Source organism: Sprattus sprattus (genome assembly GCF_963457725.1).
Source record: "Sprattus sprattus genome assembly, chromosome: 4".
NCBI lineage: Eukaryota > Metazoa > Chordata > Actinopteri > Clupeiformes > Clupeidae > Sprattus > Sprattus sprattus.
In genome coordinates this window covers 45,647,188-45,663,790 of record NC_137923.1, presented here as the reverse complement: position 1 = coordinate 45,663,790, position 16,603 = coordinate 45,647,188, and the positions used below count along the sequence as shown (strand labels likewise).

The 16,603-nt window shown below is 46.1% G+C and overlaps 2 protein-coding genes across 4 annotated transcripts in view; one reads left to right on the top strand and one right to left on the bottom strand.

Annotated features, from left to right (window-relative positions):
- Window positions 1-2,399: 2,399 nt before the first annotated feature.
- On the bottom strand, window positions 2,400-5,690 carry LOC308364298 (putative thiopurine S-methyltransferase). The gene is made up of 9 exons (XM_080837392.1): window positions 5,644-5,690; window positions 4,935-5,091; window positions 4,619-4,711; window positions 4,184-4,316; window positions 3,661-3,713; window positions 3,219-3,293; window positions 3,030-3,115; window positions 2,857-2,901; window positions 2,400-2,718 (listed from the first exon to the last, which is right to left on the bottom strand). Exons 2-9 carry the CDS (start codon window positions 5,027-5,029, stop codon window positions 2,600-2,602), a joined length of 699 nt encoding a protein of 232 aa, XP_080693518.1. The 5' UTR covers window positions 5,030-5,091; window positions 5,644-5,690; the 3' UTR covers window positions 2,400-2,599.
- A 2,126-nt stretch (window positions 5,691-7,816) lies between these two features.
- The window catches only part of ext1c (exostoses (multiple) 1c), a 50,709-nt gene continuing 41,922 nt past the window's right edge, over window positions 7,817-16,603 (top strand). Inside the window, exons 1-2 of one of the 3 annotated variants that reach the window (XM_080837385.1) lie at window positions 7,817-8,012; window positions 13,712-15,149. In XM_080837385.1, the coding sequence (XP_080693511.1) occupies window positions 14,206-15,149 (944 nt within the window). In that variant the 5' untranslated portion in view covers window positions 7,817-8,012; window positions 13,712-14,205. Of the gene's footprint in view, window positions 8,024-8,465; window positions 8,604-13,711; window positions 15,150-16,603 lie in introns of those variants that run through there. The other 2 variants (XM_080837386.1, XM_080837387.1) reach the window with 2 other exon arrangements.

The following is a 16,603-nucleotide window of genomic DNA, read 5'->3' as shown; positions in this document are numbered from 1 at the left end:
TTGGCACAGTAATCTGGTCTTGTCTGTATCATGTATTTACCACCAGATGTATGTATACATATGTCCAGTGACCAAATGCTGGCTGTGTATTGCCCCTGTTGCTTCCTTTCCCCTTCTGCCACACAACCCTTCCCCTTCCCCCCTTCCCCCCTTCCCACCTTCCTGTCTCCACCCGGCCGACCTCAAGCAGATGGGTCCCCCCTTATGTGCCGTGGTTCTGCTTAAGGTTTCTTCCTGCCTAACAGGGAGTTTTTCCTTGCCCCTGTTGCCGTTGTGCATGCACTAAGGGGGTTCAGGCTCTGGGCTCTGTTAAGCGCCGAGAGGCAATTGTATTGTTATGGCGCTATACAAATAAAATTGAATTGAATTGAATTGAATCAATTGCAGTTTTTTATTTTTTATTTAACCTGTTTCTGAGTTATGTTTTGAGGGTGCCAAATTGGAGTTCAACCGGGCAGTTTCAACCACAAAGTATGGCTTTGCCCGCTAGCCAAGAGGGAATACTACATGAACCTCGGGGACAGGGTGATTGAGAATAATCAACTCCTGGGAAATTAATTAAAAGCAGGTGAGTAAACAAACTTTGAGTTGAAAATGACATGCTGCATTGCTGCATGTATTGCCAATGTGTCCCCCCCCCCCCCCCTTCCCCCTTCTACAGCACAATTGAAACTAATAAAAACTGATGCAGTTAATCAAGCCATGGCACATTCATTATGAAGGGTATTTCCAGGGCACAAACAAGAAATAGGCATATTGATGATTCCATGTAGCTACATGTTTCAGGCGACTGTACTGCATGGTTTCTTATACTTGCCGTTCATCACCTTGAGGGGAGGAAAACATGTCTGTCTTTTGCCATTGCAGTAATTTGGATGAGAACCAGTCCTTGGGCATCTCCATAAGCAAACTACAGACCTATGAGTAGCTTTGTTGAACAATCCATCATACATTCCCCTCCGCAATGTTTTGCACCCCTGGTAAAGATGAGTTAAAAGTGTTATAATATATTTCAGTGAATTAGCTTAGTCTCACACTGGAATAATGAGAAAAGTCCAAACTTAAAATCAAGTCAATTTATTCTGAGAAAAAAATAAGACCTCAGCAAGAAATAACAATTGTAACCCTTTTCCAACAGCACTGGGTCACTTTTTTTAACATTTTATAAGGTTGGAATTTGAGACCATTCCTCTTTATAAAAACTCTCCAGGTTGTACAGGGTCCTAGGTCCTCTCTCCACTCGCATCTTAAGCTCACACCACAGGTTTTCTATGGGGTGTAGGTCAGGGGACTAAGATGACCATGGCAAACGCCTGATTTTGTGTTCAGTAATACATTTTTGTGATGATCTGGACATATGCTTTCGATCATTGTCCTACTGGAAGACTCAGTGATGACCCAGTTCTAGTTTCTTGGCAGAGGCAGACAGATTTTGATTTAAAATGTTCTGGTATTTCATGGAGTCCATGGTGCTATATTTGCTGATGAGGTTCCCAGGGCTTTTGGAGGATAAACAGCCCCACAACATCACAGACCCTCCAACAACCTTATCAGTGGGGATAAGGTTTTTTCAGTATAGTCATCCTTCTTTTTATGTGACACCTGCCTTGTCCGTTTGTTGCCAAAAAGCTAAATGTTCGTTTTATCTGACCACAGAACACAGCCCCTGTCAATGTCCCAGTAGCATTGAGCAAACTCCAGGCACTTAGATTTGTGGGCACAAAACAGAAAAGTTTTTTTTTTTCTGGCATTCCTTCTAAATTATCTGTTGGCATGGAAGTGGCATCTGATGGTCATTTTGGAGACTTGGTGACACCAAGATGTTTTTCTACAACTCGTCAACAGTGATTCATGGGGATTTTTTTCTTACTCCTCATTGTGCGTGGGAGTCAAATGAACTTCAGTCCTCCTCCAAGCAAGCTTGTAACAGTTCCAGTTGATTTTAACTTTTTAATGATTGCCTTAATGGTAAATATTGGCATTTTCAGGCAAGTAGCTATTTTTTATAGCCATTCCCTGCCATATGAAGTTCAACACACTTTGCCCTTATTTAATTTGTGTGTTTCCTCATCTTTACCATGTTGGAGAACTAAAAAGAGATGTTGGCCTCTTTCTCACCTATCACAAGAACGGAAACAGAAAGTCATAGATTACTAACTAAACACTAAACAATCTTCTTCATTTCTAGTAGTGCCAATACATGTGGCTTGTGTGATTTTGTTAAAACTAGTTATTTCTTGATTAAGGACTTTTTTTTCTCATAATAAATGTAGTTAAATAAAATTGATTCAAGGTTCGATTTTTAACTTATCTTTACCATGGCTGTATATACAGTATATGTAATTTAATAAACTTCAACATCCCATGGGATATTAAACACAACAGGAATGCATTTTTATTTTAAAAAAGTTTTAATTTAAATTCAAATCAAGAAAATTCAAGAAAATCAATCAAAATGGACAAATGTTAAAATTCATCCACAGGCTAGTATTTCATATGGCACTTTGAGTGTGCCACAACTGATGAGGTGATCACGCATTTTTGCTCTCCTGAATTCTTCACCATTCTTCAAACCCACTGAAAGACGTCATTCTGTGGCCTAATTTGCCTTCAGAGTCAGCAGGTGCACCTGCTCTGTAAGGGAGTCCAGACCCCACTCCTTGTGGCGGTCCGTGAAAGCATCCTCTGATTGCAGGAACGATATATCACAGGTTTTTCCTGAAATGAAAGGAACACAAATTACATTCTGATTATAATCATGTAAATGTGTATGTCATTAAGACTTTGCTATGATAGGCCATTCATATGCCATCACTGTACATGGAAGAGACACATGTCATCAATTGTGAAACTTACCAAAGAGATTTTTAACATCTTCATCAGACACTAAAAATGGAGGACCTGCAGGACAAGCATTTTGTGTTTTTAATTCTTGCACTTTACATTTCATATGAATCACCTTCACTCCCCACTTTATGCTGACTCCATCTAAACCAACGTATTCAAACAGTACATATGCCAGATCTTACCTTTGTATAACTGTGGATTGTACAACAACGTATCCAGGAGATACCTGCAGTCCTTATCCATTAGGGAGGTGATTAGTTCAGCATACCTTTAAAAACAATCACCCAATTATTGACAGATTAGTCCTACAAGGCATTTCAGTGGTTCTGTGCTTAAGAAAAGGCTTTTGTGCTATAGAGAATGTGGCTCACCTCTCTCTGTCGCAAGGGTTAATGGCCACCAGAGAGCCTCTGTCCCAAATTCCCCCAAACTGCCCTGCAATATCACTGCACGTATGCAGTGTTGGGTGCATCAAGTACAGGAAGTGTAGCATTTGTATCACACTCTTTACATCTCCTTATCTTTCCTCTTATGCTATTTTCTCTAACTAGTACTTAACTCGCACTTAAAGTAGTTACATTCCTACACTTTTATTCCTTATGTAAACTAAAGTAGTATTTATTGTTTTCTCATTTGAATGTGGCTGTGTATAAATGTAATGTAAATGCACTCTTCCAGAAAGAGACAGGTGATAAAGCCTGTAATTCTTTAAAAAAGGAAATCTCACTGCTCTTTATAAAACACTTAGTCAGACAGACTAAATGTGTCACACTATTTGCTTATTTTTCTAAGAAGGGAATGTGTGTATTATACCTGGAAAACTTGTACAGATCACTCTGATACAGAGAGATCTTTCCATCAGAACTCTGGAGAGAAAAGAAGATGTGGTTATGCTACGCATCTTTAGATCTGTAAATATGTGGGTCCCTCAAAGGACACCAGCTGTCAGTTGAGCCTGTTGCGAAGGGAGTTCTCTTTACAGTTTTTAAATAAACAGAAGTGTCAATCATATAATGCAGCAGACATAATATTCAAAGTGTGAACTAGATTAGAAGATTGTAAAGAATCTGAAACAAAACTAAGTTTGTCAAGCAGCATAATGGAGTTTTGGTCATCTAACTACATACAAAGAATGCAAAAACCTTGGAAAACAACATTAACAGCCCAGTTAACACACTTACAAGCTTGCTAACATGCTAACCGGCGTCTTTTGCCGATATTGTTGCCGATGTCAAGCTGTGAAGGCTTTTCTGCATAGTGTCGGCCTAATGCTAACATCAATGATTTAGTGGTGTTTCAATGATTTGGGGTAAACTACTACTGTAAATCTATGTACCTTGAACACTTTTGCTCCAGGTATATCTGGGACAGATTCTTCAGTGTAGGTCAGGTTCTGCTCTTCAAAGAACTGTTTAATAGCCTTTTCTGATATCTCCACACCCACCACAGAATGGCCCCTATCTGCCAGCCTGCATGAAGGACATATTCATAGTTAGAGCACTCATCTATATAAAAGCTCTGAAAATATTATGGAATAATACAAAAATGCACAATTATTTTAAACAATGTCCCTAAGCATCAATATGGTGAATATACAAGTTGAACAGTTTTACTTGAAATACCAGATAACTAGACCTGACCTGTTGTCAGCCATCCATTCTAAATGAAACCTCATATCATTTGAAAAACGACTCAAATGGTTGAGTAAGGCTGTAAAGCTACTTGAACTTGCATAACACCATAGTAAAATGTTATCACACCACAGACAAACCATTTTATGTCAATGGCTTTTCCGCAGAGAGGAAAAAAGAACCGGACTTCTTTTCGCCCACACAGCACTTTGTCAAGGTTGTTCTCAAGCAGCCTGTCAGAAAATGTAAAAAGAGTTACATTGTGCAGTTATATAGGCCAACAGCACACCACCTTGTTTATGTAAAGTGAACAGAACTGAACACAATAGTTGAGCCAAAGGTGAGATGCAACACTTTTAGTTATAGCCCTTGTGGTTTCTGTAATATTGCAGTTAATTACCCTAGAGCAATTATTGTCTGCTTAACTATAATTCCACTATGTGAAGGAATGTATACTTGTGAACTTGGGGCTGGTGCCAGCCGGTCTTGCCGTCCTGCCAACGACCCTCCCACTCCGACAATGCCATGACCCTATTCGCCTGAGCAGCCATCCTGAACCAGCCCAACCAACGCAGGATAGCCGTGATTCCTCGCTCCTCGCTCTGTCGCTCACCTTTGAAAATAAACGAAAAGAAGATATTCATTCATCTCAAATTAATATGCCATCTTACTTTCGGAAAATAAAGGCTGTTCAAATATGAGTAAAAACACGTCACTGGACAAGTTGTAGCCTAACATTAATAGGAAGTGCCAGACATGTCTATATGGCTCTGGAACGTGCCACTTCCAACGCAACCATACAAATTGTGTGAATACTTATCCACAACAAGCTAAGCTTGAATTGAGAGGATAACAATTAGTTATATCGTGAGTGATGTTCTGTCAATGGCATAGCAAGTTGGTTACATCACTGGCTGACAGGACAACATTTTCTCCCAAAATAACGCTTAACTCACGTAGCGTACTTAACGACAATGTGTGGATTTACAAGCTAAAAAATGTTGCCTAGGCTATCTTTATATGGGCCACCTTTCATGGGACGGCATTCAAAACTTAACTGAGACACGAGACCGGCAGAATTAGTCATTTCAAACGGGTGAAAACAGTATGCCTAATTTGGAGGCTAACAAAAGCAAAAAAAAATTACTGCAGTCCACTGCCTTACCTTTCTAGCTACAAATTCTCTTTTGCTTTTTTTCTTGTAACAGGAAGTAGGCATAGGGGGAGGAGTTCCCGTTTAGTTCGCTCTTGTGTAACAGTGTTTCCTTTTGAAACGCAGGAGGGCGCTAGAGAATAAGGTAAACACCTGTTACGCTTTCCAATATGCCTAAAGGGATGCTATCCTCATAATTTGAGCTATCTTCCTTTGATATCTCTATACCAATTTATCCTCTCTTCCTGAGTTGTCTTTTTTTTTTTAGATTTGGTTTGGTCAACCCCATGAATTAAACTAATAAAGAGATTTTGGCACCGCACAAATAAATGTTCTTTAATGATAAAATGACGGGAGTTGTTCAGCTGATCACACAACTTCATTTCATGTAGCCTTGGTTTTTATATAGTTCTTTGAAGTCTCCTGTGATGTTATCCTTTGATTTAGTTTGCAAATTAATCTACCTGGGGTCTTTTTGAGGGTATCACTGTGTGCTCTATCACTATAATAGCTTCACTACAAAACCCATAGTTTCTAAGCGCTCTAAAAGGGAAACTTAGACAAATATGTATTAGGACCAAGCCATATTTGGCGCACTGATTCGGGATTAAGATTCTGACTACATTCAAGCACATTACAAAGGAATTGTTTCCAAATGAAGGGCTCCCCTCATGCAAAACAAGGGGGGAAATAATTTGTTTCGTAGTGTGACTGAAAATATCCTAGCCTATGATTTGCAGTAGGCCTACTCTGCAAATTACATGTAGGCAAGGCCTAACGATAGAGTAGCTATGTATAAAGACTGTAATTTGAAAAATGATCATTGTCAAAGTTGTACTTGGATGAGAAATTATTATAGTCTAAAACTTAACTAACATCCGTTACATATGTCGGTATGTCACAGCCTGTACCTCACTCTCCCTTCTTAACAGTGAAGAAATGTTAGCTTACAAGACCTGGTGCCGGTGCTACGTTTTGGTTCACTGCAAAGTCTGAGCGCCATACGTGTAATTCAGTGGCCCAGAAGCCCCGGTGGTCGTTCAGCACCTCTGTCCAGATGTGCATGTTTACTTTAAATACAGCTCTATCATCTACGGAGGCACCTCAAAGCGCAGCGAACCAATCAGAGATGCCGGGGGCGGGTCGTACGGAATGTTGTGGATGAGAAAATGGACAATTTAACTCAGATATTACGGCGCAAATGGACTTTGTGTGGACGTGTGAGTGTATCCTAGCCCACTTGAACAGGATAAGGCTCCAATATGATCACGCCGGGGCTTGACAGTGGATTCGCATTGTGGTAGACTGCCGGCACGGGCAATCGTGTTGTGGAGCGCGCACAGACCACTGGACGATCCCAGGGTGAGGTGGTACAGCCTACCGTACCGTAGTGTATAATCGTATTGTATTCCACTGCTGGCACATTTTGTATGTAGGCAATTCATTCTTCTTTGAAGATAACTATTAGCCTTTGCAGCACAGCTTTCAATGTTTTTCTACGCTGGTAATGCGCATACTCTAAATTAATTTAGCCAGCATAAGTATTTCTAAAGCAGGGTGGCCAAGGGCACCGCGACCATTGTTCATTATCCATATTTCATACACTAGCATGCTTACTCTCCACTAACGACACTGACTGTGTTGCTGGGAGATAATAGAAAACCACGTACACCGGATGGTAGAAAGTGCCTCAATAAGACCGCCGTCTCATTATTCATCTGTTTATCACATAATCAATGATGCACCTTCATCAGTGTCAGAATACCTTAGCTTGAAGGGGCTGGACGCGAGGGGCGTCCCATGTCACTTGGTTGATTTGGTGATCTGCTCGCCAACTGGGGGTTGCCCGATCAACACACCACTGAACAATAAGGTAGATCTGGCTGGGAATACTAATATTCGTGCCGCAGGTAACGGATACTGTGTCTGCGACAGCCTGCCTATAAGGAGACATGAGGTCGGGAATGAGCAAAACGCTAGTGTAGAGAGGAGACGGAGAAGGGGGAGGGGGAACAGTCGCGGTGACTGTGATTATTTTTATGTACGCGCCTGGTGTGTATGCTTGCGCGTGTCAGTGGTGTAACTCAATCATGTTGTAGCTCGTAAACTGAGGAGACTATCAGCACCAAGCATTTATGTTTAAGACGTTCAGATGCATCGCACTTCGCTAGTGCTGAATGAAGAAGAGCCGAGCGTTTTAGTCGCAGTCCGTCCAGTTTGAAGGCACTTTCATAGGGACGGGCGCTCAAAGCAAGAAGTGATGTGATATTTCTTTCTCAAATTTGTGTCCTCAAACTGTGAATATTAAGGTGGACAAGAACCTCAAACCCATTTTAGGAGGATGCGGTACCTGGTTGGCATTCTGGAGGAGCACTGTCTAGGTAATTAACAGGTCAGACACTCGCTGTATGTCTATGGCTGTGTTTCAGCATTGGTTTAAACTTTAAAGGGAGGCTTGCAAGAAACAGTTTTACCCATGTTAATGGAACAGCTAAAAGAGAAGTTGAATTAAAACTGAGCGATTACATAATAGCATAGAGTTTGTGTGAAGACTGAGAATATCCTCAGCTGAATATCCTCACACGGTGACAGATAATTAATTAGTCTTGTGCTTTTCAAGTAGGAGGATTGCCTTCGTATAAGTCAGCACCTCTCATGTGACTTGCCTATAGCACTAGTATACATTTCTCCTGTTTTGCAGACAAGTAACTTTGCAACTTGATTGTGGAATCAGACAGTAGTGTGACCACACATCTCTTAACCGAAAAGATCGACGAAGGAGCTGGATGCTTGATGAGAAAAATGGCGCAAATGGACTTTGTGTGGACGTGTAAGTGTATCCTAGCCCACTTGATCAGAACAAGGCTCCAATATGATCACGCCGGGGCTTGATAGTGGATTCGCATTGTGGTAGACTGCCGGCGCGGGCAATCGTGTTGTGAAGCGCGCACAGACCACTGGACGATCCCAGGGTGAGGTGGTACAGCCTACCGTACCGTAGTGTATAATCGTATTGTATTCCACTGCTGGCACATTTTGTATGAAGGCAATTCGTTCTTCTTTTGAGATAATTATTAGCCTTTGTAGCACAGCTTTCAATGTTTTTCTACGCTGGTAATGCGCATACTCTATATTAATTTAGCCAGCATAAGTATTTCTAAATCAGGGTGGCAAAGGGCACTGCGACCATTGTTCATTATCCATATTTCATACACTAGCATGCTTATCAAGCTTTTCAAGTAGGATGATTGCCTTCATTCAAGTCAGCACCTCTCATGTGACTTGCCTATAGCACTAGTATACATTTCTCCTGTTTTGCAGACAAGTAAGATTTCTCAACCAACGCCTAATTGCAACAATAGATAACTTTAACTTTGATTGTGGAATCAGACAGTAGTGTGACCACACATCTCTTAACCGAAAAGAACGATGAAGGAGCTGGATGCTTGAAAAACGGCGCAAATGGACTTTGTGTGGACGTGTGAGTGTATCCTAGCCCAGTGTGAGTGTATGCTTGATGAGAAGCTTCCAAAATCTGCATGACAGTGTGAGCGGGACCGTAACCCATTCCATGGAGACATAACCTACAGTAATCCATGTCTTAATTTCTCGTAGATGACCTGCAGGCAGATTGGGGCAAGGGTGGAACAAGCCGCTTGACTGCCACTACCCAAATATTGTACACACAATATATTCTGACCGTGCAGACTTCTGTATCACTGTCTAGCTTGATACTTGGTAAAGGGAATCAAGCTGTCAGACAGCCTGCCAGGGGGAGAGCTCTTGTGATGTGTTTACATGTCTGTGTGTGATATCAGGGCTATCCAAAGGCAGACAGCCTCATACAGGAGCCCCAGAAGTGTCTGCCTGCACTGAGATGCTGCTACTCGGCAGCACAAAGTGAGTCCATGGAGGTTTTAATTGTACTAGGCCAGCCCATTCTCCTCTTCTCGATAATTAGCCCTTGTGGTGCCTACGAGCCCAAAGAGTTGAGACATAATTAATCAAGCAGAGTGGTAATTATTGCTGGCTTCAAAATTAAATTGTGAGAACAGTACAGCATGGGGGGAGTGATGAGGGGTGCTGGGGGGGAACAGTTGAAGGTAAACATCTTATTAACCACATCCAACCCCTCACTTCGTACGAGCTGGGGGTTCAAGGTGATTGGCTCTGAGCTCGAGCTTTGTTTCAATGGCAAGGGTGTTGTCATTCTTCCAGTCTCTCCAGCTGCCTAGCCACATGGAATGTAGCAAGTCATGGAGTGTTTTTTCTGATTTTGGTTTTTTATTTATTTATTTTTTTCCCCCTCTTTCTTTCGCCCATGACAAGCAACAACAATCCTGCCTTCTCAGATGTTTACCCAGAAACACGTCCGAAGAGCCAACTCTGTGCCACTGTGCAAGTGCCAACGAACCACAGCCTGGTCTCTGGTCACCCCCTCCTCTCTGCCACAGCTACGCAGCACAATGAGCTGGGTGCCCCTGTCTGACACGGGCTTGCCGCTCCCGGGGCCTGTAATGACAGAGTCCCGCGTTTAATTTTAGGCAAGCTGTGCCTGCTGCTCTGGCCACAAGATTTGCTTTTTTTCTTTCGTCCAGAAACGGTCTGATCTGAGATAGTGTCCCCGCTCTCTCTCTCTCCCTCTCGCTCACTTTCTCTTGCAGTCACATTCGAGCAGTGGTGTGGTTCACCAGAGAAGGAAATCAAAGGTGGGATAAATCATACAGGGAGCCAACAGTCCATGCACCTGAACTGGGATTCTGGGGCTTCAGGGGAAAAGGGGGGGGGGGGGGGGGATTGGGGTGGGGTAGAAAGAGCCATCCAGATCTGCAGACCACTGGAACCCACTGCTCCGCTGGACAGGGAGGAAATGGAATTTTCCAGAAACGGCTGGTGCCATTTTTTGCACGGTGTGCTATTTGTCTGTATTGATTACGTCTGACATGCCAGAGGGCCTCTTGGTGGGACCCGAGAGGTTGTCAGTTGTCCAGGCTTAACGAATCACTGGAGAGTGTGCTATAGGACCCCAAAGTTGATATGGATCTTATAAAAGGGGGAGAAAATAGGGAAGGGGGGTACAAAAAACAGCATGGCATTGTACTGTAAATGATTTAGCAGCAGATGTAACGTTAATAACATGGCATCTTGGCAGCAGACAGTGGTGGTAGAAGGCTGTCCTCTCAACGTCTTAGGAGAGGAGAAAGAGGAGGAGGAGGAGGCATGATGATCCGGGCCGCCCAGCTGTCGTCCGTCCTGCATGTGTAACAACAACCCCGGTGCCCGCAGGCGTTAGTCGTGAGGAGAGCTTGTCCCTGCAGACAACTGTTCTCTCCGAGATAGCTGCCCCCCTCCCCAACCCCCTGCTTTCCCACCTGTCCCTGCTCTGCAAATGCACCTTTTAAACTTCACAGCATGTGGCTATTTTATTTTTCAAAAGATGACCCACCCAACCCAAGGGCCCGTAGACATGGGTCAAACATACCAGTCTAAAACCAGCACTCCTCCAAGTAAAACAGACGGACACCGAAAGGAAAACAAGAAGACCAGTTTGCCACCCAGGCCAATGCAGCATGTGTGTGTATGTGTGTGGGTTTTGACTGTCAGCGTCAGCTTACCATCACATGCTGCATATCTCCCTTGTGTCACCCACTTTACCAGGTAGCTGCTGACTCCTGCATGGAACAGTGCCAGGTACATTAGCCCAGTGCTCAGTTTGCACCCCAAAGTCTACTTCTGGTTAGTCAGTGGTGGTCCTGGCCCACATGTTGCCCTGGGCAACAGCATTATATAAGCAGGAGTGGTGAGGGTGGGTGTCCTTTCCATTAAACCAATCCCAAAAACGTTAGTGCCCTTAAGCATGTACCTGTATAACGTATACACTGCCTGCAGCTGTCTAGCTGTGGCAGCAGCAGGAGGCTAGCAGTCTCCTCTCCAGGGCCTGTTATTCCCCGGGCCTGTAACAGACATCGATCCCTGTCAAAGCGCTGCACAGCAGACAGGTCCTGGCTCTCGGCTGCCTCGCCTCGTCCTCTTGCTTCTCTCTCCAGGCGGCTCCTGGGACCCTCAAGCTCAGACTTGCCCAGCATTTGCATTGTCCCATATTTATTAAAGTACCTATGTGCAGGAGGAACAGAGCAGAGAAAGACAGAGAGAGAGAGAGAGAGAGAGAGAGAGAGAGAGAGAGAAAGAGAGAAAGAGAGAGAGAGGGAGAGAAAGAAATGAATAAAGCAGGAGAGTGAAAACAGAGAGAGAGAAAGCGGTTTCCATTATCCACTACAGGGGGGCATAGCAAGTGTCTGCTTTGTAATAAATTGTGTGTGTGTGTGTGTGTGTGTGCGTGCATTTGTCTGCGTGCTTGGAGAAGCGTGTTTGTGTCTGTGTGCGGGGGGTGGGGGTGGGGTCACGCTGCACATCTTAAGTCCGATCGATTCCTGAGGAAAATTGAGATTAACTTCACCTGAGAGGCACAGTGCAGCGAAAAGAAATAAAAGGAGGAGAATCAATGCACTAACTAAGGGAAGACATGAATTATTGATGAAGGCTATGTAATGGAATTCCGCACGTCTGTTTTCCGACAAATTTGTGCACTTGCCACAGACCATGGGGAGAGGTGCCAGGGCCAACACCCTGATTTCTCTGATTACATACAGCACACACACACACACACACACCCACACACACACACACACACACCCACACACACACACACACACACTCACACACACACACACACACACACACACACACACACACACACACACACACACACACACACACAGAAAGACTGACAGACAGACACGTTGGACGAATGGTCAAGAAGCCTGTATGGCAATAGTACAGGTAGAGAAATGCTTATAAGGTAGAAAGAGAGAGAGGGAGGAGAAAAACAGGGCGAGGGTGTGCAGGTGTTGACTGAAAGCTGCCTTTGTACATCGGTGGGCATTAGAAACACTGACCTTCTCTGTGAGGTGCACCACGCAAACACACACATGTATGCACACAAACACACTAATGGAGTTGGATTGAGGTTAGGAGGGTATGTGGCAAACATTTCGACCTGAGAGCCGTTGCATGTTTTGAATCTGAATGAGAAAGCAAAAAAAAAAAATATTTAAATAAAAAAAGGTCCTCTGCCTTTCCGGGATTAACGAACATTGGCCAGCCACACATTACGTTGTATTTATTTATTTTCCCTCCAATGACTTCAAGTCAGTTTCGGGATGAAAAGAAACGAAGAAGAACTGCTCCATATTCCCCTCACTCTCCTTCCCCTCCCCACCAGCAGTAGATTTGGCCCCAGCCACTGGAGCTTGGTTGGTGGTGATAGTATCTTTGCCAGGCTCATGTTTAGCATGTGAAGCCCCAGCTCTGAGCCAGAGAGGCAGACAACCATCGACCACACAGCACAACCTGATGAACCCGTCTGACCAAATTTGTTTTGCCTGTAGGACTTGATGAGATGCTGGTGCACACACACAAAAGACACACAAACTCACCCACCCTCTTGTTGTGGAAAAAAATGGTTTTCTGCACATCTTTTGTGATAGCTGTGCCCCAAAGTGTCTGTGTGAACGTGTATGTGTGTGTGTGTGTGTGTGTGTGTGTGTGTGTGTGTGTGTGTGTGTGTGTGTGTGTGTGTGTGTGTGTGTGTGTGTGCCAATCTCAAGCTTTGAAGTTGTGGGAGGAAAAAAGCAAAGAGTGGCAGGGTTTTTTGTGCATTGCTGAGGGTGGTCTCTGTCCTTATAGATGATTGCAATGGTATGTGTTGGGTCTGCATGTTTGTGTGCCCGGCCTCACTGCGCACATGGGCATGTTGTGTTTGGATAATGGGTTTGTTGTGTTTGGATAATGAGGGCTTGTGGGCAAAGACAAATTAGACCATGTGGAGTGCAGTGCACATAGCCCTGCCTGCTGGACGGCTTGGCTGTGCTATGGGCTGCTGAGAAGGCAACGGGCCGTCTGCCGAACCGGGGTGTTTGCTTATGTGTTTGTTTGCTTACTTGTCCTCTCTCTCTCTCTTTTTCTTTCTTTCTCTCTCTTCTTCTCTCTGTCTGTTTCTCATTTGCGGTCTTGCTTTCAGGGAGGTGAGGACGCACGCTTAACCATGAGGGGGCTGGAGAAACGGAGGGAGAAGTCTTCGCCCGTCGTCATTCTGAGCACGAGGCAGCGGAGGAGAAGCTCTCTTGTGTGGCAGAGACGAGCCGACACAGGCCTCTGAACGAGCACTGAGAGGAGGAGGAGAGGAAAAAGAGAGAGAGAGAGAGAAGGAGGGAGGGAGGGAGGGAGGGAGGGAGAGAACGAAAGAGAGAAATAAAAAAGCCCTTAAGCAATCTTGGACTCCAATGGACAGCTGGACCTACCCGGGCTTGGGAGCCATGTCCGAGCTGCTGTCTCCTGGACGCTCCCAGCACATGATCCTCTACTAGAAAACACCCCTACCCCTTCGACCCCCCCCCCCACCCCCTACTCCTATAGAACATCCCCCCTCCCTCATTCTCCCCTTCCCCCGTGAGGCCAAGTGCTGAGGGGAACGAGAGCGAGATAAAAAAGCGAGCAAGTGTGAGAGAGAGACCCATGCAGGCGCGAAAGAAGTATGTGCTGCTGGCCCTGTGTGCATGCTGCTGGCTGCTGCTCTTCTACTGGGGCGGGGTGCAGTCACGCCTGCTGCGCCTGCTGAGCCACCAGCGGGGAGAGGACCCCCCCAGGCCCTGGCCTGAGTGGGTGGATCGGGCCCTGCTGCCGGGCTATGCAGGCCTGGAGGAGCTCCAGACGCCCGCTGGACCCGGAGACTCTCCCCGGCAACGCCGGCAGACCTGGGCCAGCATCTACCGGGACAGCCGCTGCCGCATGGACACCTGTTTTGACTTCACGCGCTGCCAGAATGCGCGAGACGGCTTTCGCGTGTATGTATACCCGCCCGAGCGCGGCGAGCGTGTGTCTGAGAGCTACCGCAAGATCCTAGCGTCGGTGACCGAGTCGCGCTACTACACGGCGGACCCGCGAGAGGCCTGCCTGTTCGTGCTGGGCATCGACACGTTGGACCGCGACCAGCTCTCCTCGCAGTTTGTGCCCAACGTGGACGAGCGCATCCGTGGCTACCCGCTGTGGAACGACGGGCGCAACCACCTGGTCTTCAACCTGTACTCGGGCACGTGGCCCAACTACACGGAGGACCTGGGCTTCCGCGTGGGCCAGGCCATTCTAGCCAAGGCTAGCCTGAACTCAGAACACTTCCGGCCAGGCTTCGATGTCTCCATCCCACTCTTCTCGCGAGACCACCCGCAGAAGGGCGGCGAGCGCGGCTGGCTGCTCAGGAACTCGGTGCCGCCGCGAAGGAAGTACCTGCTCATGTTCAAGGGCAAGCGCTACCTCACGGGCATCGGCTCGGACACCCGCAACGCGCTCCACCACATCCACAACGGAAAGGACATCGTCTCGCTCACCACCTGTCGCCACGGCAAGGACTGGGAGAAGCACAAAGATGCTCGCTGTGACCATGACAACCAAGAGTATGAGAGGTAAGACCTCAGTGGGGATAAAGTCCAATTGAAGTTTGTAGATTTTATCTGATTTAGATTAGATTTGCACGTAGATTCAGTAGATTTCGATGATTACTGCAGATTTGTCTTGATTCAGATTTCACCTTTTACTTCTTATTGCCTTCCGTTTTCTGTTTTTTTTTTTTTTTACCTTTACAGTTACAGTGCACAGAGTGCACTCAAAATCAGGTTTGCTTGTCGCTTCAAGCAAAAGCATTAAAAACTGCCTCAGATTCAGTGTGTACTTTGGGGTGTTCCATTGTGTGCTGTCACCATGTTTTCAGCATGGGAGTTGTTTTCTCGACATGTTCTGTTGCCCGCAGGGTGGGGTGGTGTGTGTGTGTGTGTGTATGTATGTTTGGGGGGGGGGGGGGGGGGGGGGGGTGGTGGTTTCTGCTGCTGCTGTGTATTTGTGTTTCTGAGATGCGGCAGCCTGCTGTTTTCACACGCCGCTGTTCGGTCACAGGGTAAGCACCGCGCCGCACTCTAATCAGGGTGTGGACGTGTAGACACAGAGAGCGGGGCAAACAAAACCTCCCAGTCAGAAGCACCATCATGGGCCAACACCCAGAGCGCTGTCAGCCTTGACAAACAGGGCTGCGCTCAGGTGCGTCCATTTACCGCAAGGCTCGCTTTGATACTGCAAACACTGCAGGAGACAAGAAAATAGCCATTATGCGCTAAAGCTGAAGAGGTGCTACTCACAGTGTGAATGGGCCTCACAGGAACAGCTTTTACTGCAGAAAAGACATACAAGCTGTGTGGAATGGAGTGAATGAGAGAGGGAAATGGGGAAAGAGAGAGGGAGAGAGAGAGAGAGAGAGAGAGAGAGAGAGAGAGAGGGAGGGATAGAAAGCAGGGAGGGGAAAAAGGTTTGGCACTGACAGAAGGAGGTAGGCGAGGCCTGATGTCTCTGTAAGGGGTGAAGTGTGGCATAGTGTGTATGTGTGTGTGTGTGTGTGTGTGTGTTTCGAGAGAGGGGTTGAGCAGCAGCCACGTACCGAGCAGCCTGATGTCTCTGTAAGGGTGAAGTGTGGCATAGTGTGTGGGTTTGTGTGTGTATGTGTGTGTGTGTGTGTTTCGAGAGAGGGGTTGAGCAGCAGCCACGTACCGAGCAGCCTTTGGGCCTGTTTGCTTTGGGCCGGCAGAGCAGAGCGGGTCTCTGGGCTTCGGTCTCCTCGCGCGCGTATGAATGAGTTCATTTATTCCACGCAGACAGATGGGGGTCTCAGGCAGGGGGAAGGAGCTGGTGGCGGGCGGGGGGGGGTGGGGGTTGGGGTACAGCCCGGCCACAGTGCTCCATATGTATGGGGGGGGGGGGGGGTGGGGGGGTGAGAGAGCAGGAGCTGGAGGAGAGTCAGAGGGGATGGGAGAGGAAGGGTGTGTGTATGAGTGGTTGGGGGCAGCTGTCGTCATGTAGAAGGGGAAAAAAT